The following is a 19,444-nucleotide window of genomic DNA, read 5'->3' as shown; positions in this document are numbered from 1 at the left end:
TTAAAAAAAACAGAGCGATTGATGTCCCTCTGCGGCAGCTACGTATTTTTACTGCAGTTGCATCAGTGACGTGCGGTCACTGGAGGCAGGGCCTCACCTGCCATCATGGAAAGAAAAAAAATGTCAAAAGAAAAAAAATTAATCAAATTGTTATATGTATTCAGTGATTATACTATAAAGTTATTTTCCATTTAACTTCACCAGTTTTAGATTATTTTTATTCAAAATCGCTGAATTTTCACATTTGCCGTTCAAATACTGAGAAGAGACGGTGCAGTGATCAGCAGCCAGTTGAGGCACGTCACTCAGTTGTGCCTCAACATGGATTGCGGACTCGGCTAACTGCTGGCCTGCTGTGCAGTGAGACCATATTGCTATATGAATTATATTATACATTTCCATAGTTTAGTTAGCTGAGGTATATAATGTATAGTGTATTTTGTCAACAACTGTATGTGTGCAACGTATTTCTTGTGCTGAGCAATCATAAAACTGCTGCGAAGACGCACTGTGTGAGGCTCGCAGTAATCCCGCCTCCTGGTGCCGGTTAATGCATCCACGCCGCAGAATGCACCCCCCTACGGGAGCGCCACACCAACCAAAGCCCACACCCAAACCCTCCACGTGCAAGACCGAATCCACCCCAAAAAAAAGTCACTTAACAAGAAGCCAAAAAGCGCAAAAACAACAATGCTCGCGCCGGAGGAGCCGTGAACGACTGCAGGGACACAACATTAGGTACACCTGCAGACTGCAGCACGGATTTCAAATTTCATTCTTTCACAACTCCTCCAACACGAACACCACTGTTCCCGCACTTATAAGTAAAGGTAAGACCATAATAACGTTTTTTTAATTAAATGTGCTTTTTTGTGTGCTACAGTTTGTATGTGTAAAGTTAAAGTTTAGTTAAAGTACCAATGATTGTCACACACACACTAGGTGTGGTGAAATTTGTCCTCTGCATTCGACCCATCCCCTTGATCACCCCCTGGGAGGTGAGGGGAGCAGTGGGCAGCAGCGGCGCCGCGCCCAGGAATAATTTTTGGTGATTAAATCCCCATTTCCAACCCTTGATGCTGAGTGCCAAGCAGGGTAGAATGCTGGTATGAGCTTTTAAACATAACCCGTTAACTGCTGCCAATCAAATGGTGAATAAGAAACTCTTTAGGGTTCATATGTTTGTAAATCTGACTGTGATGAAGTCAGTGCCTCACCAGCCATCAACCTCACCGTACGTCACTGAGTTGCATGCTATAGAGGTGCTATATCGACAGCAGTGCACCGGAAAGACCTGAAGCAACTACCGTAGAAGAACCAGATCGACTCGTGTTTTTTCCCGCTACTTGGTGCATAACATTGACCGCCGTAACAAGTGGATTTCTGTCATACGGAGCATGATACGGAGGGATCACTTGACTCCTATAGAACACTCCAGACTGTGCTGTGAACATTTTGTCTCTGGTAAATGAACACAGCTAGTAGTGTTAGCTTTGTTTCCAACCTTTTCTGACTAATTATAATAGATCGATTGATTGAAGAATTTATTAGAAGTTTGCGTAGGATCAGGTAGAGTTTCATGACGATACAAATTGACTGGTACAAGGTCAACTAAAAGGAGTTACCCCAAGAGAGCATTACGAGCATGTCGTGTTTATTTAAAAAAAAGTAACATTTATGTTTTTTAGCGTTGCAGGTATGGCAGGCAAAATCAGCCACTACTTTAAAAAGCAATCTCGCGAGGAGGAAAGTCAAAAGTCCAGGCAAAACAGAGCAGAAAAATGAACTTAACAGGCAGTTACAATGTAATAATTCATGGTGGTGACAACATGGCCCTAGGATGAGGTGGCGACTTGTCCAGGGTGTACCCCGCCTTCCGCCCGAATGCAGCTGAGATAGGCTCTAGCAACCCCGAAAGGGACAAGCGGTAGAAAATGTATGGATGGTGACAACATTTGGAAAATTTTGTCTACAGAGCACTTAAAGGCTGCTTCAAAACATCTATGAGTGTTTCAAGCATAAGTGGCCCCACCACACAAGCTATGAGCCAAATATTCTCTTATGCAAGTGCTTAGGCCACAAGTGTCAAACTCAAAGCCCGGGGGACAGATCTGGCCCGCGACATCATTTTATCTGGCCCGCAAACACCTGGAAATGATATGCGTCAATAAAGTACCGTATTTTCCGCACTATAAGGGGCACCTAAAAACCTCCAATTTTCTCAAAAGCTGACAGTGCACCTTATAATCTGGTGCACCTTATATATGGACCAATATTGAGCCACAACAGGTCTCGCAACTACGGGATGCATAACGCAACCCCAGCCTCTACTGTAGCGTCTATTCTATGCGCCTTATAATGCGGTGCGCCTTATATATGAACAAAGTTTTAAAATAGGCCATTCGTTGAAGGTGCGCCTTATAATCCGGTGCACCTTATAGTGCGGAAAATACGGTACTTAATATTTTATCACTAAATGTAATGGATTTTTTTCACTTTGACAGAAAAAAATATATGTACTGCTTGAAGTTGCATGCCTTTTAAACTTTAATAGTGTCCATTATTGCAACCAATATTACAGTATATTATCATACTTTCCAAACATATTTTATCTAAATAAAAGTAAATACTTAAATATCTGCTTGACTTATGATTTTACAGCAAACTACCCATCAAATTAATAAAAATGACAATACATTTTACGTAGTTCTTTACAGCATCTTACCGTGAATTGAAAAAAAACTACCATTTTTTTGGGGTTAAAATCATGGTGCATGGTCAGGATTGTACCACCTCAGCCTCAATTTGAGCCAGGAAAAACCCTGTTAATACATTTTTTTCTAATATTTTCACGATCGACTGTTAGGATCCCAAAGATCGACTGGTAGATCGCAATCGACGGGTTGGCGACCTCTCCTCTCGAGACTTAAAGCGCTTTACATAGTGAAACCCATTATTTACATCTTTTGGCTACATTTAAGCCAGTGTGGGTGGTACTAAGAGCAAGTGGGTAAAATGTCTTGTACAAGGACACAGACAGTGACTAGGAAAACGGAAGCAGGAATCGCACCAAGAAACCCTCAAGTTGCTGACACGGCCGCTCTATAAACCGAGCCACACCACCCCATGGAACCCACCACAAACATGGCGAATAACTGCTATTAAAACCCCTCACAAACCTGGCGCCCACATGCTATAAAATCCACTACAAACATGGCAGTCACATGCTATAAAATCCCCCACAAACCTGGCGGCCACATACTATAAAACACACCACAAACATATCGGACACATGCTATAAAACCCCCCACGAACCTGGCGGCCACATGCTATAAAACACACCACAAAAATGGCAGACACAATAGGCCCTTTTCCACCGCAGGAACTTTCCCATTTATTTGTAAATCAAGTTCCCCCTGTGTTTCCACCAAAAACTACCCGGGTAGATTTACTTATTTTGGAAACTTTCGGAGTTCCTGCCAGCTAAGTAGGACTTTTGGAAGCTACCCTGAACCTTTTCGGCGGCGATCTGTGCTGTGGAACGCTGTATGGTTGAACAATGTTGGGGGTAGAGATGCGCGGTTGTGCCCGCAAACCGAGTCCGCGGATTATCCGCGGATCGGGCGGATGAAATTTAAAAAAATTAGATTTTATCCGCGGGTCGGGTCGGGCGGTTGAAATAAAAAAAAATTAGATTTTAAATAGATTCAGGCGGGTGGCAGTTAAACCAATTCGGAAATATATATACATAGTTAAATGTTGTTACCCACATACGAAAAACAAGCAGGCACCTGCTGCATATGCCACAACAGAAGGAAAAAAAAAAAGAGATGGACACTTTTTTACGGAGCGGAGAAGGGACGCCTCGCCGGGGTCCGGGACCGAGGCCCCTTCCCCCGAGAGGGCCCCACCGGGAGCCGTAGCTGAGGCGATCCGCGAGAAGGGCCCGACGCACGTTCAGGGTCACCACCGCGCCCACCGCACAGACACCCCGCCTCGTCCGCCTTCGCCGCGGCCGGCGTCACGCACAGCAGGTAAGCAGCTTACCTGCCCGCCACCCCCGTGGCCGGGGGCTCGTAACAGGGGTCACTCCGCGCGCTACGCCCGCGCAGCTTACCTGCCCGCCACCCCTGTTGCCGGGGGCGCGTAACAGGGGTCACTCCGCGCGCAGTGCGCTCACGAAAGGGGTGGGGCTCACCCTGGTTGATATAGACAGCAGGACGGTGGCCATGGACGTCGGAACCCGCTAAGGAGTGTGTAACAACCCACCTGCCGAATCAACTAGCCCTGAAAATGGATGGCGCTGGAGCGTCGGGCCCATACCCGGCCGTCGCCGGCAGCGAGACGCGCTTGGAGGTGCGCTCAGCGCGGCTCCCATATGATTGCGCACTGGTGTGCGTCTGGGTCGTGACAGCATGGCACGCGAATGTCTGTACTGCATTGGATCAGTCTCCTTTCTTTAAAAGGCAAAAGCTTTATAACCTCACTAATGCCTTGCATCGTCTATATTAGATATATAACAACGGGCGGGTGCGGGCGGGTGCGGTTCTGATCAAATGTTACATCGGGTGGATGGCGGATGGTTGACGACTTTCTGATGCGGTTGCGGATGAAATAATTGCCTATCCGCGCATCTCTAGTTGGGGGGCGGTCCTAAAACTTCGTTTTAAAACACACGACCGCTATCAGGATATATTTGGCGACTTGTTTATTTCTTATTTCTTGTGTATTTCTATTACAACAAACTTGACAACGGACAAAAAGAAGAACGAAAGGAGCTTTCAACTTTTGCGGGGCATCTTTGTGTTGAAGAACTTTGATCAATGGAACTATCTTGCAGGGTTTTTTACTCAGCCGTAGTCTTTAAACTTTATGCAGTTTATTGTTGTTCATTATTTTTACAAATTTCATTTCCATACGTGGACAAACTCTTTTGAACGTATTTGCAGAACAATATAAAGTCGGACTCAAAGCATCGACCTCTGCTGCTTACTACTCTGACTTTGTTGTATAAATGTGAAATAAAGGAGGCAGCACACGAGTGGAACGAAGGTAAATATTAGAGATGTCCGATAATGGCTTTTTTGCCGATATCCGATATTCCCCAACTCATAATTACCGATTCCGATATCTACCGATTCCGATACATACAGTCGTGGAATTAACACATTATTATGCCTAATTTTGTTGTGATGCCCCGCTGGATGCATTAAACAATGTAAGATGGTTTCTCCAAAATAAATCAACTCAAGTTATGGAAAAAAATGCCAATATGGCACTGCCATATTTATTATTGAAGTCACAAAGTGCATTATTTTTTTTTAACATGCCTCAAAACAGCAGCTTGGAATTTGGGACATGCTCTCCCTGAGAGAGCATAAGGAGGTTGAGGTGGGCAGGGTTGGGGGGCGGGGGGTGTATATTGTAGCGTCCCAGAAGAGTTAGTGCTGCAAGGGGTTCTGGGTATTTGTTCTGTTCTGTTTATGTTGTGTTACGGTGCGGATGTCCTCCCGAAATGTGTTTGTCATTCTTGTTTGGTGTGGGTTCACAGTGTGGCGCATATTTGTAACAGTGTTAAAGTTGTTTATACGGCCACCCTCAGTGTGACTTATATGGCTGTTGATCAAGTATGCCTTGCATTCACTTGTGTGTGTGAAAAGCCGTAGATATCATGTGCTTGGGCCGGCACTCAAAGGCAGTGCTTTTAAGGTTTATTGGCGCTCTGTACTCCTCCCTACGTCCGTGTACACAGCGGCGTTTTAAAAAGTCTTCAATTTTACTTTTTGAAACCGATACCGATAATTTCCGATATTACATTTTAAAGCATTTATCGGCCGATAATATCGGCAGTCCGATATTATCGGACATCTCTAGTAAATAACATAAAATATTAACTATTTACTTTATTACATGTTGTAAAAGTAGTCAGTGACACTCCATTTGTGTAGTTATTAGCCTCAAACCTGAACTGAATGCTAATGCTGACAAGCTAACGCTAAAGCCGATGTGTTCGTGTTGTCGGCGTGAGATAAACACTGACATTTATTATTTATATATTGTTATTTACAGATGAAATAAACCACAGGGAACCGCCTGACCCTCATGAATTCATCATTTACTGAAAAAACAACTTTCTGACTGTAGGACTTTTTATGAACAATTCAGTACACTTTATTTTTTGAATCATGTCGGTTTGTATATTATCGCTTTCATTCATCCAGTGCGATTTATATATGTTTTTTTCCTTCTTTATTATGCATTTTCGGCAGGTGCGACTTATACTCCGGTGCGACTTATACTCCAAAAAATACGGTTCTTACTTTTTAGTAAAAGAACTGCAACCTAATACTGTCTCATACCTGCCAACTTTTGAAATCAGAAAAACCTAGTAGCCAGGGTCCAGGGGCCGCAGGCCCCGGTAGGTCCAGGACAAAGTCCTGGTGGGGGGTTCAGGCTTCGCCCCCCGACGCAAAATGATTATTAGCATTCAGACAGGTTAAAATGTTGCTAAAACCATCACTTTTCTATCAGTCACAGTGACTTTTCAAAACAAAAATATTACAGCAAAAATCATATGGGTTGATTGACATGTTTATTCTGTAAGCTAACTTCAATAGTTTGAAATTATTTTGACAGTTAATGACAGTTATCCTGTCAACCTTTCACAAGACTTCAATTTGTTAATTGAAAGTATAAACAGTATAAACACTTTTTACAGTAAACAAATGGTAAAACAGTACTAAACAATTCCATTAAAAAAAAAATTGGTGTCATTATTAACTTTCTGTCCAAGCTTGTATAATCTACTGCCTTGTTCAATTGTAAAAAATATTCTGTGCCTAAAATTCACATTTCTATCACAATTATCATACTGTAAACATGGTAAGCTAACTTCATTAAAATTAATTGTCCTGTCAATAGCATGGAATTACAATTCAAATGTAGTTTTTTTGTAAGCCTTTCAAAAGAATTCAAAATATGAAAAATTAATGAAAATTAATTTAAGCCATCAGACACTTGAAAAGTGGCACATCACATCTCTAATGTAATCATTTGAACTTTTCAACAGAAATAGCACTGCAAAAATATTAAGGACATACTTCTGTATTTTGGTAGTTATGCTGTCAACATTTAACAAGATTTCTTCAACTTGGACTTGAAAGCATAAATAGTATAAACACTTTTAACAGTATAACAGTACTAAACAATTCCAATAGATAACATTGGTGTCATTACCTTTTTGTGGCTAAAATCCGAAAAACGTTGAAAGTTTTCCACTTGTATCGCTAGCAACGGCATTAGACTTGTGTTTTTTTGTCCCAACGTGGTCTTTTACATCGCTAATTCCTCCGTGTCCGATCGAAAAATCTTGTCTGCACAAGGTGCAATTCGCGTAGTTTTCACCCTTTTTGGAACGGATAATTATTCCCGGATAGGCTTTTGAATATTCTTCACGGAATGACTGCAGTTTTCTTTTCGGTTTAAGACTCGTTTGCGATTTTTCTCCGGCTGATTCCATGATCGTTCGCTCGTTTGGAAACAATGGCAACTGGTGCCTCGTGCTTGGCAGCGGTGCTATAAATAGCCTCGCGCATGGCATTCGGAATGGCTCGATAGGAAGTTACGGGAAGCAGTGTCGATTGTCATTGTTGTTACGCGATTTCGTGAATAAAACTTTAAAATCTTTTTTTTTTTAAATTAATGAAAAACCGTATTTTTTATCACTGCAACCGTAACCCGGAATAGGTTGATGAAAACCGTACTAATTACGGGAAAACCGGAGTAGTTGGCAGGTATGCGGTCTGTTTATTTACATGGTATCAGTGTAGAAATATACTAAAGCACTCCTCCATACGTCATCAGTCGGATTTGTATAAACTACCCTGCACCATGAAATGTGGTGGAAACACAACCCACACACTTCTACAGGGACCTATAGATCCAGGAACAAGAAGTTCCAGCAACTTTTGGTGGAAAAGGGCCTAATGCATCACATACATGTTTCCAAGTAGAGCAAAAAAAACCCAGATGAGGTCACAGCTTACCCACAATTCCTCCAACATCAAACAGCGTTGACATGTCTCCGGCTTCTTTTGCGTCAAAATGCGCTAAAAGGAAAAGATGAGCGTGTAAAGAACAGAAAAGGCTGCGCAGGTTAAGGAGCGTGGAGTGTCAGACTGACCGACGTTGGAGATGTAGAGAGGAAGCCAGTAGAGGAAGGTGTAGCTGACCAGCTTGGCAAAGAGCAGACACAAGGAGAACTCCAGCACGCCCTGCAAGAATCGGAGCACAGCGTCAATTAGCGCACTACTTCCAGCTACCACCGCCAGATGGCGCCACAGAAAGCTGGCACTCACAGGAATACTGAGAGCTCCACAGAAGCTGATGGCCTCCGAATGTTCAGAGTGGATCTCCGGCACCTCCGTGGCGATGGAACCGTTGCTAACTGGTGCCGAGTTCTGCAGGAGAGGCTCTGTCTCACCACTTTCCAAGTCATTCTGATACACACATATAGTCTCACAGGTGATGTTTGCAGGGCGCGCGGCGACGGGGGTCAAAGGCTGGTTGCTTACGTGATGCTGAGGTAGAGTGCAGTCCACGTCTTCGGGTCCTGAAAGAGAACGACAAAGTGTTGCGGATGTTGGCGTGCGAGCGCTGGGAGCACAAACTCACTTTCCACCAGGAAGAAGAAGCACAGGACGCCGGTGGAGGCGATGATGAGGCCCGGCACGATGAAGGACATGCCCCACGACGACGACACGTACACGCCGGCGATGAGCGAGCCCAGGATGTTGCCCACTGAGGTGTGGGAGTTCCACACGCCCATGATTAAACCGCGCCTGGCAACGCAAGCAAGAAGGAGTCAATAATTCGCTCAGTACAAGGTAGCTTTCTTGTATAAAAACACTTTTTTGACGATGATCTAACGAGCAGCACGCATTAACAACAATTATCATGGATCCCTCACTCGCTTTTAAAGCCATGACATCATGAAGGAAAAACCTCCTTCCTCTTGGAGGTGATAGCACCTCAGACCCGCCGCAAGCTGGATGATTCTGCCAGTGTCTACGCCAGGGGTAGGGAACCTATGGCTCTAGAGCCAGATGTGGCTCTTTTGATGACTGCATCTGGCTCTCAGATAAATCTTAGCTGACATTGCTTAACACGATAAGTACTGAATAATTCCGCTGGTAATCACAGTGTTAAAAATAACGTTCAAAATATAAAACATTATCATGCATTTTAATCCATTCATCCATTTTCTACCGCACCTGTTCAAGAAGTCGCATTATTGGTAAGAAGTATTTTATTTATTATTGGTTAGCTTCAGAATAACAATGTTATTAAAAAGAATAAGAGACTTATTACACTCTCAAACTTGTTGGTCTTACTTAAAAATGCACCCATTTAGTTGTATTCAGTGTTAAAAAATATAATATGGCTCTCACGGAAATACATTTTAAAATCTTTGGCTTTCATGGCTCTCTCAGCCAAAAAGGTTCCCGACCCCTAGTACCGGTATACGCCCAACACTTTGTAAAAAAAAAAAAAACAGAGCCCTTATGTGGGCTCTGTACCGAGGATATCGTTGTGGCTTGTGCAGCCCTTTGAGACACTTGTGATTTAGGGCTCTATAAATAACATTGATTGATTGATTGATTGAAAAAAAAAAAAAAAACAGGCTTCACTGCAGATCTTGAAAAACAGCTCTGCTCAGATGTGGGATTTGTAAGTTTGATCTTTTTTTTCTGCGGTAAATATGCTAACCTAGCACGATGTTAAAGAGTCATGTTAGCATGTAGCTCACATAGCTATGCTGGGGTTGCTAACCTAAAATGTATGACATCTGTTATGTTGTGCTACATGAAATATGACATCCTTTACGTTGTTGTACGTGATATGACATCTATTATATTGTTGTATGTGATATATGACATCTATTATGTTGTTGTACGTGATATATGACATTTGTTATGTTGTTGTATGTGATATGCGACGTCCTTTACGTTGTTGTGATACATCTAATCTTTTTCGTTGTTCTTGTGATATATGACCTCTTTTTTGTTGTTGTATGTGACATACAACATCCTTTACGTCGTTGTCTGTGATATATGACATCTATTATGTTGTTGTATGTGATACATGACATCTATTACGTTGTTTTATGTGATGTATGACATATATTATGTTGTTGTGATATATGACATCTTTTAAGTTGTTGTTATATATGAAAACCTTTTCATTGTTGTGATATATGACATCTATTATGTAGTTGTATGTGATATACGACATCCTCTACGTTGTTGTATGTGATATATGACATCTGTTATGTTGTTGTATGTGATATATGACATCTATTATGTTGTTGTATGTGATCAATTATATTCATTATATTGTTGTTGTATGTGATATATGACATCTTTTACATTTTGTATGTGGTATAAGACATTTATTGCATTGTTGTATGTGATATATAACATCTATAATGTTGTTGTAAGTGATATATGACATCTATTACATCATTGTATGTGACAAATATTTATTATATTGTTGTATGTGACAAATGGTATTTTTTATATTGTTGTATATATATGTATATATAATAAATTATATTTATTATATTGTTGTACATGATATAGGACATCTTTATAGTTGTTGTTGTTATAAATAATATGTATTATATTGTTCTACATGAAATATGACATATATTACGCTGCTGTACATGATATGACATCTATTACGTTGTATGTGATATATGACATTTATTATATTGTTGTATACGATATATGACATCCTTTACGTTGTTGTATGTGATATATGACATCTATAACATTGTTGTAAGTGATATATGACATCTATTACATCATTGTATGTGATAAATTATATTTATTATCGTGTTGTATGTGACAAATGGTATTATATTGTTGTTTGTAATAAATTATATTTATTATATTGTACATTATATGACAGCTTTATCGTTGTTGTATGTGATAGATGATAGTTATTATACTGTTGTATGTAATAAATTATATTTATTATATTGTTGTACATGATATATGACATCTATAACATTGTTGTATGTGATAAATAATATTTATTATACTGATGTATGTAATAAATTACATTTATTATATGGTTGTACATGATAAAGACACCTATAAAGTGTTGTATGTGACAAATTATATTTAATATATTGTTGTATGTGATATATGACATCTATTACGTTGTTGTATGATGTTTGTTGTGGATGGATTAGTAGTGTGAATGTCTTCATCTTTGCATAAATATAGGAAGTAAGGAACGAAAACGGCCATTTTGACTGTTTAGAAATCAGAATAGGAGGTGAAATTGGGTGTGAAATGTAATAAATGTGCAGCAACGCCAACTTCTGGCTGCTTGAGAGTCACGTTGTCAAAATAGACACTTAAAATGTTGTTTATCAAAGAAGATGCTTTCAGGAATTATGACCTTTGGACAGTCCAAACTGACTTGGAGAAGTTCCTCTCTGGCTTTGAGTCACCCGAGTGCTGACTCAGCTAATTGTTCAATGTTTGGTGGTGATCAATCTCGAGAAGACATGATGAGCATGTTGAACTATGAAAAGGAAACGACGTAAAAAAGAGCTTGTAGCTATATCTGGTCTGTGTAATATGTGTTGCGCAATGTCTCTATCAAATAAAGAAATACAAAAACGTGTTCAGGATGTGAAGACGAAACCACTCGGTAGAAAAGATGCTTAAAAGCAAAAAAAGCAGCAGATTCAGCAGAGGTGCGCTACTCACTTCCCCTTTCCAAACCAGTTGCCGACACACGCCACCACAGCAGGCCAGCCAGTCGTCTGCATCAGGCCGTTCATCACCTGCAGGGGGCGACAGTGAGACAAGCAGGACTCTTTATGGCTGCGGTCATGTGACACAGCTGTGGGTCAGCTGGTGACATGTGACCGTGACAGCTTGAAACTGTCAACGAGAAAACAACACGTAATCAGGTGAGCGGCATGCAGGCTGCGGGCGTACCTGGATGGAGGCGTAGTAGCCGAAGGAGTGAATGTTCCAGTAGAATCCCAGACCCAACAAGCAAGTGAACACGCCGCTCATCAGCATGCCGAAACTCAGGTAGTAGCGCAATGGCAGGCGCTCGCCAAACATCCCGCTAGGACCACACCGACAGCAAACATTACACACATTGTTATTGTTGTTACGTGTGTTGTTGTTATGTCTGTTGTTACATGTGTTGTTACGTATGTTGTCGTTACGTACGTTGTTGTTACGTACGTTGCTACGTGTGTTGTTGTAATGTCTGTTGTTACATGTGTTGTTGTTACGTGTGTTGTTGTAAGCTCTGTTGTTACATGTGGTGTTGTTACGTGTGTTGTCGAAATGTCTGTTGTTACATGTGGTGTCGTTACGTACGTTGTCGTTACGCATGTTGTTACGTGTGCCGTTGTAATGTCTGTTGTTACATGCGTTGTTGTTACGTGTGTTTTTGTTATGTTACGTGTGTTGTTGTAAGCTCTGTTGTTACACGTGCTGTTGTTAAGCGCGTTGTTGTTACGTGTGTAGTTGTAATGCCTGTCGTTACGTGTGTTGTTGTAATGTCTGTTGTTACATGTGGTGTTGTTACGTACGTTGTTGTTACGTGTGTTATAATGTCTGTTGTTACATGTGTTGTTGTTACGTGTGTTTTTGTTGATGTCACGTGTGTTGTTGTAAGCTCTGTTGTTACACATGGTGTTGTTAAGTGCGTTGTTGTTACGTGTGTTCTTGTAATGCCTGTCGTTACGTGTGTTGTTGTAATGTCTGTTGTTACATGTGTTGTTGTTACGTGTGTTATTACGTGTGTTGTTATTACGTGTGTTGTTCTTAGCTCTGTTGTTAATGTAGTGTTGTTAAGTGCGTTGTTGTAACGTGTGTTGTTGTAATTGTCTGTAATATTTGTTATGTGTGTTATTGTTGTTGTGTGTCGTAATGTCTTTTGTAGTTGTTTTTACATGTGTTGCTGTTAAGTGTGTTCTTGTTACGTGTGTTATTACATGTGTTATGTTTGTTGTTACATGCGTTGTTATGTATGTTGTTGTTGTTGTTACGCGTGTGGCTGTTGTTGTGTGTTGTTACATTTGTTGTTGTTTACATGTGTTGTAGTTACATTTGCTGTTGTTACATGTCTTGTAGTCACGTGTGTTATTGTCTTGTTGTGTATGCGGTTGTTGTTATGTGTGCAATTGTTACTTTTGCTGTTTACATGTACTGTGGTTATGTTGGTTGTAGACACGTGTTGTTGTAATGTGTGTTGTAGTTGTTACTTTTGTTGTTGTCTATATGTGTTGTTGTTACATGTGTTAGTCATGAGTGTTGTTGTTACATGTGTTGTTACGTGAGTTGTTACATGTGTCATGTGTGTTGTTACGTGTTAGAACATGTGTAATGTTTGTTGTTGTTACATTCATTGTCATGTGTGTTGTTGTTGTTACGTGTGTGGTTGTTGTTGTGTGTACTTACATCAGTAGTTTTTTCAGTTACATTTGTTGTTGTTACATGTCTTGAAGTCACATGTTTTGTTGTTGTGTGTTGTTACTTTTGTTGTTTACATTTGTTGTTGTTACATGTGTTATAAGCATGAATGCTGTTTTTTTGTGGTGTTGTTATATGTATTATGTATGTGGTTGTTGTTGTATGTGATGTTGTTAGTTGTGTTGTTGCTACGAGTGTTGTTGTAACATGTGTTGTTACACGTGTTTCTGTTATGTAGGTTGTTGTTGTTACGTGTTTTGTTACATGTTTTGTTAAGTGTGTTTTTGTTACATGTGTTGTTGAAATGGGTGTTGTTGTAACGAGTTGTTGTTACGGGCTTTCGTTATGACTTGTTGTTACATGTGTTGTTGTTACATGTGTTGTTGCGTGTGTTGTTGTTACATGTGTTGCTGTTACATGTGTTGTTACGTGTGTTGTTGTCACATGTGACGTTGTTACATGTGTTGTTGTTACGTGTGATGTTGTAACATGTGTTATGTGTGTTGTTGTTATGTGTTTTGTTATGTAGGTTGTTTTCACGTGTTTTGTTACATGTTGTTGTTAAGTGTGTTTTTGTTACATGTGTTGTTGAAATGGGTGTTGTTGTAACGAGTTGTTGTTACGGGCTTTCGTTATGTCTTGTTGTTACATGTGTTGTTGCGTGTGTTGTTGTTACATGTGTTGCTGTTACATGTGTTATGTGTTTTGTTATGTAGGTTGTTTTCACGTGTTTTGTTACATGTTAAGTGTGTTTTTGTTACATGTGTTGTTGAAATGGGTGTTGTAACGAGTTGTTACGGGCTTTCGTTATGTCTTGTTGTTACATGTGTTGTTGTTACATGTGTTGTTGTTACATGTGTTGCTGTTACATGTGTTGTTACGTGTGTTGTTGTCAAATGTGACATTGTTACATGTGTTGTTGTTACGTGTGATGTTGTAACATGTGTTGTTGTTATGTGTGTTGTTATGTGTTTTGTTATGTAGGTTGTTTTCACGTGTTTTCTTACATGTTCTTGTTAAGTGTGTTTTTGTTACACGTGTTGTTGTAATGTGTGTTGTTGTAACGTTGTAACGTGTTTTCGTTATGTCTTGTTGTTACATGTGTTGTTATGTGTATTGTTGTTACATGTGTTGTTACGTGTGTTGTTGTTACATGTTTTGCTATTACATGTTTTGCTATTACATGTGTTGTTACGTGTGTTGTTGTTGCATGTGACGTTGTTACATATGTTGTTGTTACATGTGTCGTTGTTACATAACAAAAGCTGTTGAAGCGTGCAGAGAGGCACCTGAAAAACATGCCTATGGCGTAGGCCACCAGGAAGGAATTATCCAAGGCCCCAAAGAGTGTTTTGTAGTTGTCCTGGTCTGCAGAGAGAGACGCACTTTGTTATGAACAGCCAGGTGAGATTATCTAGTTATGTACAGCCAGGTGAGATTATCTAGTTATGTACAGCCAGGGGAGATTATCTAGATATGTACAGCCAGGGGAGATTATCTAGATATGTACAGCCAGGTAAAATTATCTAGTTATGTACAACCAGGTGAGATTATCTAGATATGTACAGTCAAGTGAGATTATCTAGTTATGTACAGCCAGGTGAGATTATCTAGATATGTACAGCCAGGTGAGATTATCTAGTTATGTACAGCCAGGTGAGATGATCTAGTATCTAGTATCTAGTTTACCAAAAGGTGCCCAGTTGCACCAGGTGACATTGTTGGTAATGTTGAAGTCTGCTGGCGGGATGAGACCACTGCAGTTTCTGTGAAGTTGACTCTGGGGGAAAAAAAACGGGAAGTTAACAGAAAAGATGATGGGGTGCATCTGGGGTCAAAGGTCACAGAGCCCCACACAACTTGGTGAGTTACCTTCACAATGCTGATAGGTTTCCGTGACAAGTGGTAGGCGGTGTAGAAGAGGAAGGTGAGCAAAAGAATGAAGCCTCTGTACCTGTCAGGCAGCAGACATTGATTGGATTAAGCTGAAGTCTTCTTCGTCTTACAAAGATGGGATTTATTGCAGGCCTTTGAACTCATTAATAACAAGAATGAATGAATAACCTGATTCAAGTGCACCTTTTTGTTTTTCTTATATGCACTCAATATGTGACTTTTAATGATTTTACTACACACTTTCAGACTATATTAATATGTCATTGTATTTGAATAAAATATTGTATTACATACACTCAGACTATGTGACTTTTCATTTTACATGTTACTACATGTACTCAAACTATTTGACGTAATTATTTCACTTTTATCAAATATTTACATACATGCACTCAAACTGTATGGCTTTTAATTATTTCACTTTATTACATGCACTTAATTTATGTGACTTTTAATCAATTATTTTTTCCTTAATAATTATTTGAGTGCATGCACTCTATGTGACTTTTATTTAATGATTGTATTACATGCACTCAAACTATCATTATTTATTTGACTTGTATTTATTTTATCTTAATAATTTTATTACATGCATTCAAACTATGTGACTTTTATTTAGTCATCGTATTACATGCACTCTTATTTAATCATTGTATTATATGCACTCAAACTGTATGGCTTTTAGTTCATTACTTTTTACATTCACTCAATTTATGTGACTTTTAATTATTTTGTGACTTTTAATTATTCTATTAATTATTTTAGGTCATGCATACTAACTATGTGACTTTTAATTAACCATGCACTCAAACTTTGTGACTTTTATTCATTTTCCTTTTATATTTTTTATCTTATTTTATTACATGCACCCCAACTACAGCATGTCACTTTTATTTATTTTACTTTTAATTCATTTATCTTCATTATTTTATTACATGCACTCAATGTGACTTTTATTTATTTTACTTTTAATTACTTTATCTTAATTATTTTATTACATGCGCTCAAACTATGTGACTTTTAATTATTTTGTTGCATGCACTCAAACTATGTGACTTTTAATTATTTTGTTGCATGCACTCAAACTACGGTATGTGACTTTTAATTACTTTGTTACATGCACTCAAACTATGACATGACACTGCCACTTTCAATTAACAAGAGTCAGCTATGCTTGTTTTTAAACGTTGCCTTAAGCTCCCAGTTTCTTAATCTAAACCAACATGATTCTTACATCGAGATGCCTCAAACTTGAAAAACCTTATGACTGTTAAATATTGCCTAAAGAAGGCTATGTCAATATAAGATTAGTGTTATAATCAAACACTGACACTGTATGTGCTGCAGGGAGGCTGTAAAATGCCAAATATACTAGCGATGTCCGATAATGGCTTTTTACCGATATCCGATATTGTCCAACTCTTAATTACCGATACTGATATCAACCGATATCGCTATATATACAGTCGTGGAATTAACACATTATTATGCCTAATTTTGACAACCAGGTATGGTGAAGATAAGGTCCTTTTTAAAAAAATGTATAAAATAAAATAAGATAAATAAATTTAAAACATTTTCTTGAATAAAAAAAGAAAGTAAAACAATATAAAAACAGTTACATAGAAACTAGTAATTAATGTAAATTAGTAAAATTAACTGTTAAAGGTTAGTACTATTAGTGGACCAGCAGCACGCACAATCATGTGTGCTTACGGACTGTATCCCTGCAGACTGTATTGATATATATTGATATATAATGTAGGAACCAGAATATTAACAACAGAAAGAAACAACCCTTTTGTGTGAATGAGTGTAAATGGGGGAGGGAGTTTTTTTGGGTTGGTGCACTAATTGTAAGTGTATCTTGTGTTTTTTATGTTGATTTAATAAAAAAATAAAAATAAAAAAACAAAAAAATATGATACCGATAATAAAAAAAATTATACCGATAATTTTCGATATTACATTTTAAAGCATTTGTCGACATCTCTAAAATATACTTAATAAAAGCTGCTTACTCTACATAGTAAGAAGCATTTTAGTAATAGTCAAACTGGTGTCTTTGTATTAGATAAGAAACAATTACATGTGTTTGGGGATGTGTTGTTTTTCTCAGTGCGAAACTCCATTAGAAAAAGTCATAATTTAGCGTTTAGTGTTGTAATTAAAGATGTCCGATAATATCGGCCTTTAAAATGTAATATCGGAAATTATCGGTATCGTTTTTTTTATTATTGGTATCTGTTTTTATTTATTTATTTATTAAATCAACATAAAAAACACAAGATACACTTACAATTAGTGCACCAACCCAAAAAACCTCCCTCCCCCATTCACACTCATTCACACAAAAGGGTTGTTTCTTTCTGTTATTAATATTCTGGTTCCTACATTATATATCAATATATATCAATACAGTCTGCAAGGGATACAGTCCGTAAGCACACATGATTGTGCGTGCTGCTGGTCCACTAATAGTACTAACCTTTAACAGTTAATTTTACTCATTTTCATTAATTACTAGTTTCTATGTAATTGTTTTTTATATTGTTTTACTTTCTTTTTTATTCAAGAAAATGTTTTTAAATTATTTATATTATTTTATTTTATTATTTAAACAAAAAAGAAGGACCTTATCTTCACCATACCTGGTTGTCCAAATTAGGCATAATAATGTGTTAATTACACGACTGTATATATCGGTGTCGGTTGATATCGGTAATTAAAGAGTTGGACAATATCGGAATATCGGCAAAAAGCCATTATCGGACATCCCTAGTTGTAATTCATTAACTCAGCGACTTCTGTGAAGTCTGGCGAAATAAGGAGCTTAATGTTCCACGAATAACTTCAGAAAGCCTCCGGTTCTGACCGGATTCCTTGAATACTACACGACTCCAATTCGTATCGATCCGGTAAAGGTCAAATCTGCGTCGATACGGGAGGAAGCGAGGAAACAGCCGTTTTTTAAATGGAGTTTGGTGCGATGCAGGCTCACGTAAAAACGCAGCGGCAGAACAGACAGTCTTTATAATAGAATGGAACTTTATTGTTAAAAACGAAATAAGTATCATTACTGAAATATATGAGGTATATAATATTTGGATAACGTATTGATGTGGTTTGTTAATGGGCTGATAAGGCGAGCTTGTCGGCTCTCTCAGTTTGGGGACGACTGTTGCGTTCACTGACACTCCACAAGTGTGGAGAACAATAGGAAGCATGAAACTCACCAGCTGTCCCGGGAAAAGGACGTGATAAGCCGTATTCCGGGGGCCAGGGACGACTTCATGGTGGATTAAAACAAATCTCTTTCAGGCCAGATAAAACCAACAATCACAGTCTTGTTCCGGACATGTCGTCTCGCATAACAGACCCTGAAGGCACCCTTTGTCGCTGCTGATTACAAGCGTGTTGTTACGGTCATTAAAAAACAACAACTTGGGATTGTTCAACAGAAATGTGCTTACTTGTTCCGCTCCTCCGACAAAATTGAATATGAAGGCTGAGGTTTAGAAATAAATCAACATTTGCTAACTGCTGCCGGCGCACAGTGGCGGCTGCGGGGCTTCCTGGTGGGAAACACGGTCCGTAAATATCCACAGGTCCTCCATGGTGGACACATTTAGCTTATATATGAAGCCGGGAGAGTCAGCCTTCGACGGGAGGGGAAGATAAAAAACCACCCACAGACGTCCGACGTGAATACGAAGTGTTGTGCCGCAGTTATTATTAGCAATGACTTCGTTATTCCACAAATTTTTCCAGACGGAGCGTTTCGGTGCCCATGTGATCAGTGCCCAGTGACGTCACTGAACAGGAAGTAGCCGAGGTGCGTGTCAGGCGACTCGGAAAACAGAAATATTTCTGATAAAATACATCAAAAATATATTTAGTTTTGTTGTGATAACTATCCAATCTAATGACCAATTACAACTTCAAATGAATAAATCAATATGGCTCGTTGTGTAAGACTGGACACACACGTACCTTTGGCCAATATGATGCAATCAGCACACTTGGAGGATCATTTA

At 39.1% G+C, this 19,444-nt stretch overlaps 1 protein-coding gene across 2 annotated transcripts in view; it reads right to left on the bottom strand.

Annotated features, from left to right (window-relative positions):
- The window catches only part of slc37a2 (solute carrier family 37 member 2), a 37,698-nt gene extending 18,459 nt beyond the window's left edge, over positions 1-19,239 (bottom strand). Inside the window, exons 1-12 of one of the 2 annotated variants that reach the window (XM_061961685.2) lie at positions 18,881-19,239; positions 18,644-18,809; positions 15,384-15,465; positions 15,201-15,291; positions 14,801-14,879; positions 12,018-12,153; positions 11,784-11,860; positions 8,674-8,840; positions 8,574-8,611; positions 8,358-8,498; positions 8,183-8,273; positions 8,046-8,108 (exon numbers count right to left, since the gene is read on the bottom strand). In XM_061961685.2, coding sequence (XP_061817669.1) covers positions 8,046-8,108; positions 8,183-8,273; positions 8,358-8,498; positions 8,574-8,611; positions 8,674-8,840; positions 11,784-11,860; positions 12,018-12,153; positions 14,801-14,879; positions 15,201-15,291; positions 15,384-15,465; positions 18,644-18,702 — 1,024 coding nt within the window. In that variant the 5' untranslated portion in view covers positions 18,703-18,809; positions 18,881-19,239. The remainder of the gene's footprint in view (positions 1-8,045; positions 8,109-8,182; positions 8,274-8,357; positions 8,499-8,573; positions 8,612-8,673; positions 8,841-11,783; positions 11,861-12,017; positions 12,154-14,800; positions 14,880-15,200; positions 15,292-15,383; positions 15,466-18,643; positions 18,810-18,880) is intronic. The other variant, XM_061961686.2, reaches the window with a different exon arrangement.
- Positions 19,240-19,444: the final 205 nt, after the last annotated feature.

Source organism: Nerophis lumbriciformis, linkage group LG09 (genome assembly GCF_033978685.3).
Source record: "Nerophis lumbriciformis linkage group LG09, RoL_Nlum_v2.1, whole genome shotgun sequence".
NCBI classification, from domain to species: domain Eukaryota; kingdom Metazoa; phylum Chordata; class Actinopteri; order Syngnathiformes; family Syngnathidae; genus Nerophis; species Nerophis lumbriciformis.
Note: the sequence above shows the minus strand (reverse complement) of the source record. Positions and strands in the feature narration are given on the sequence as shown.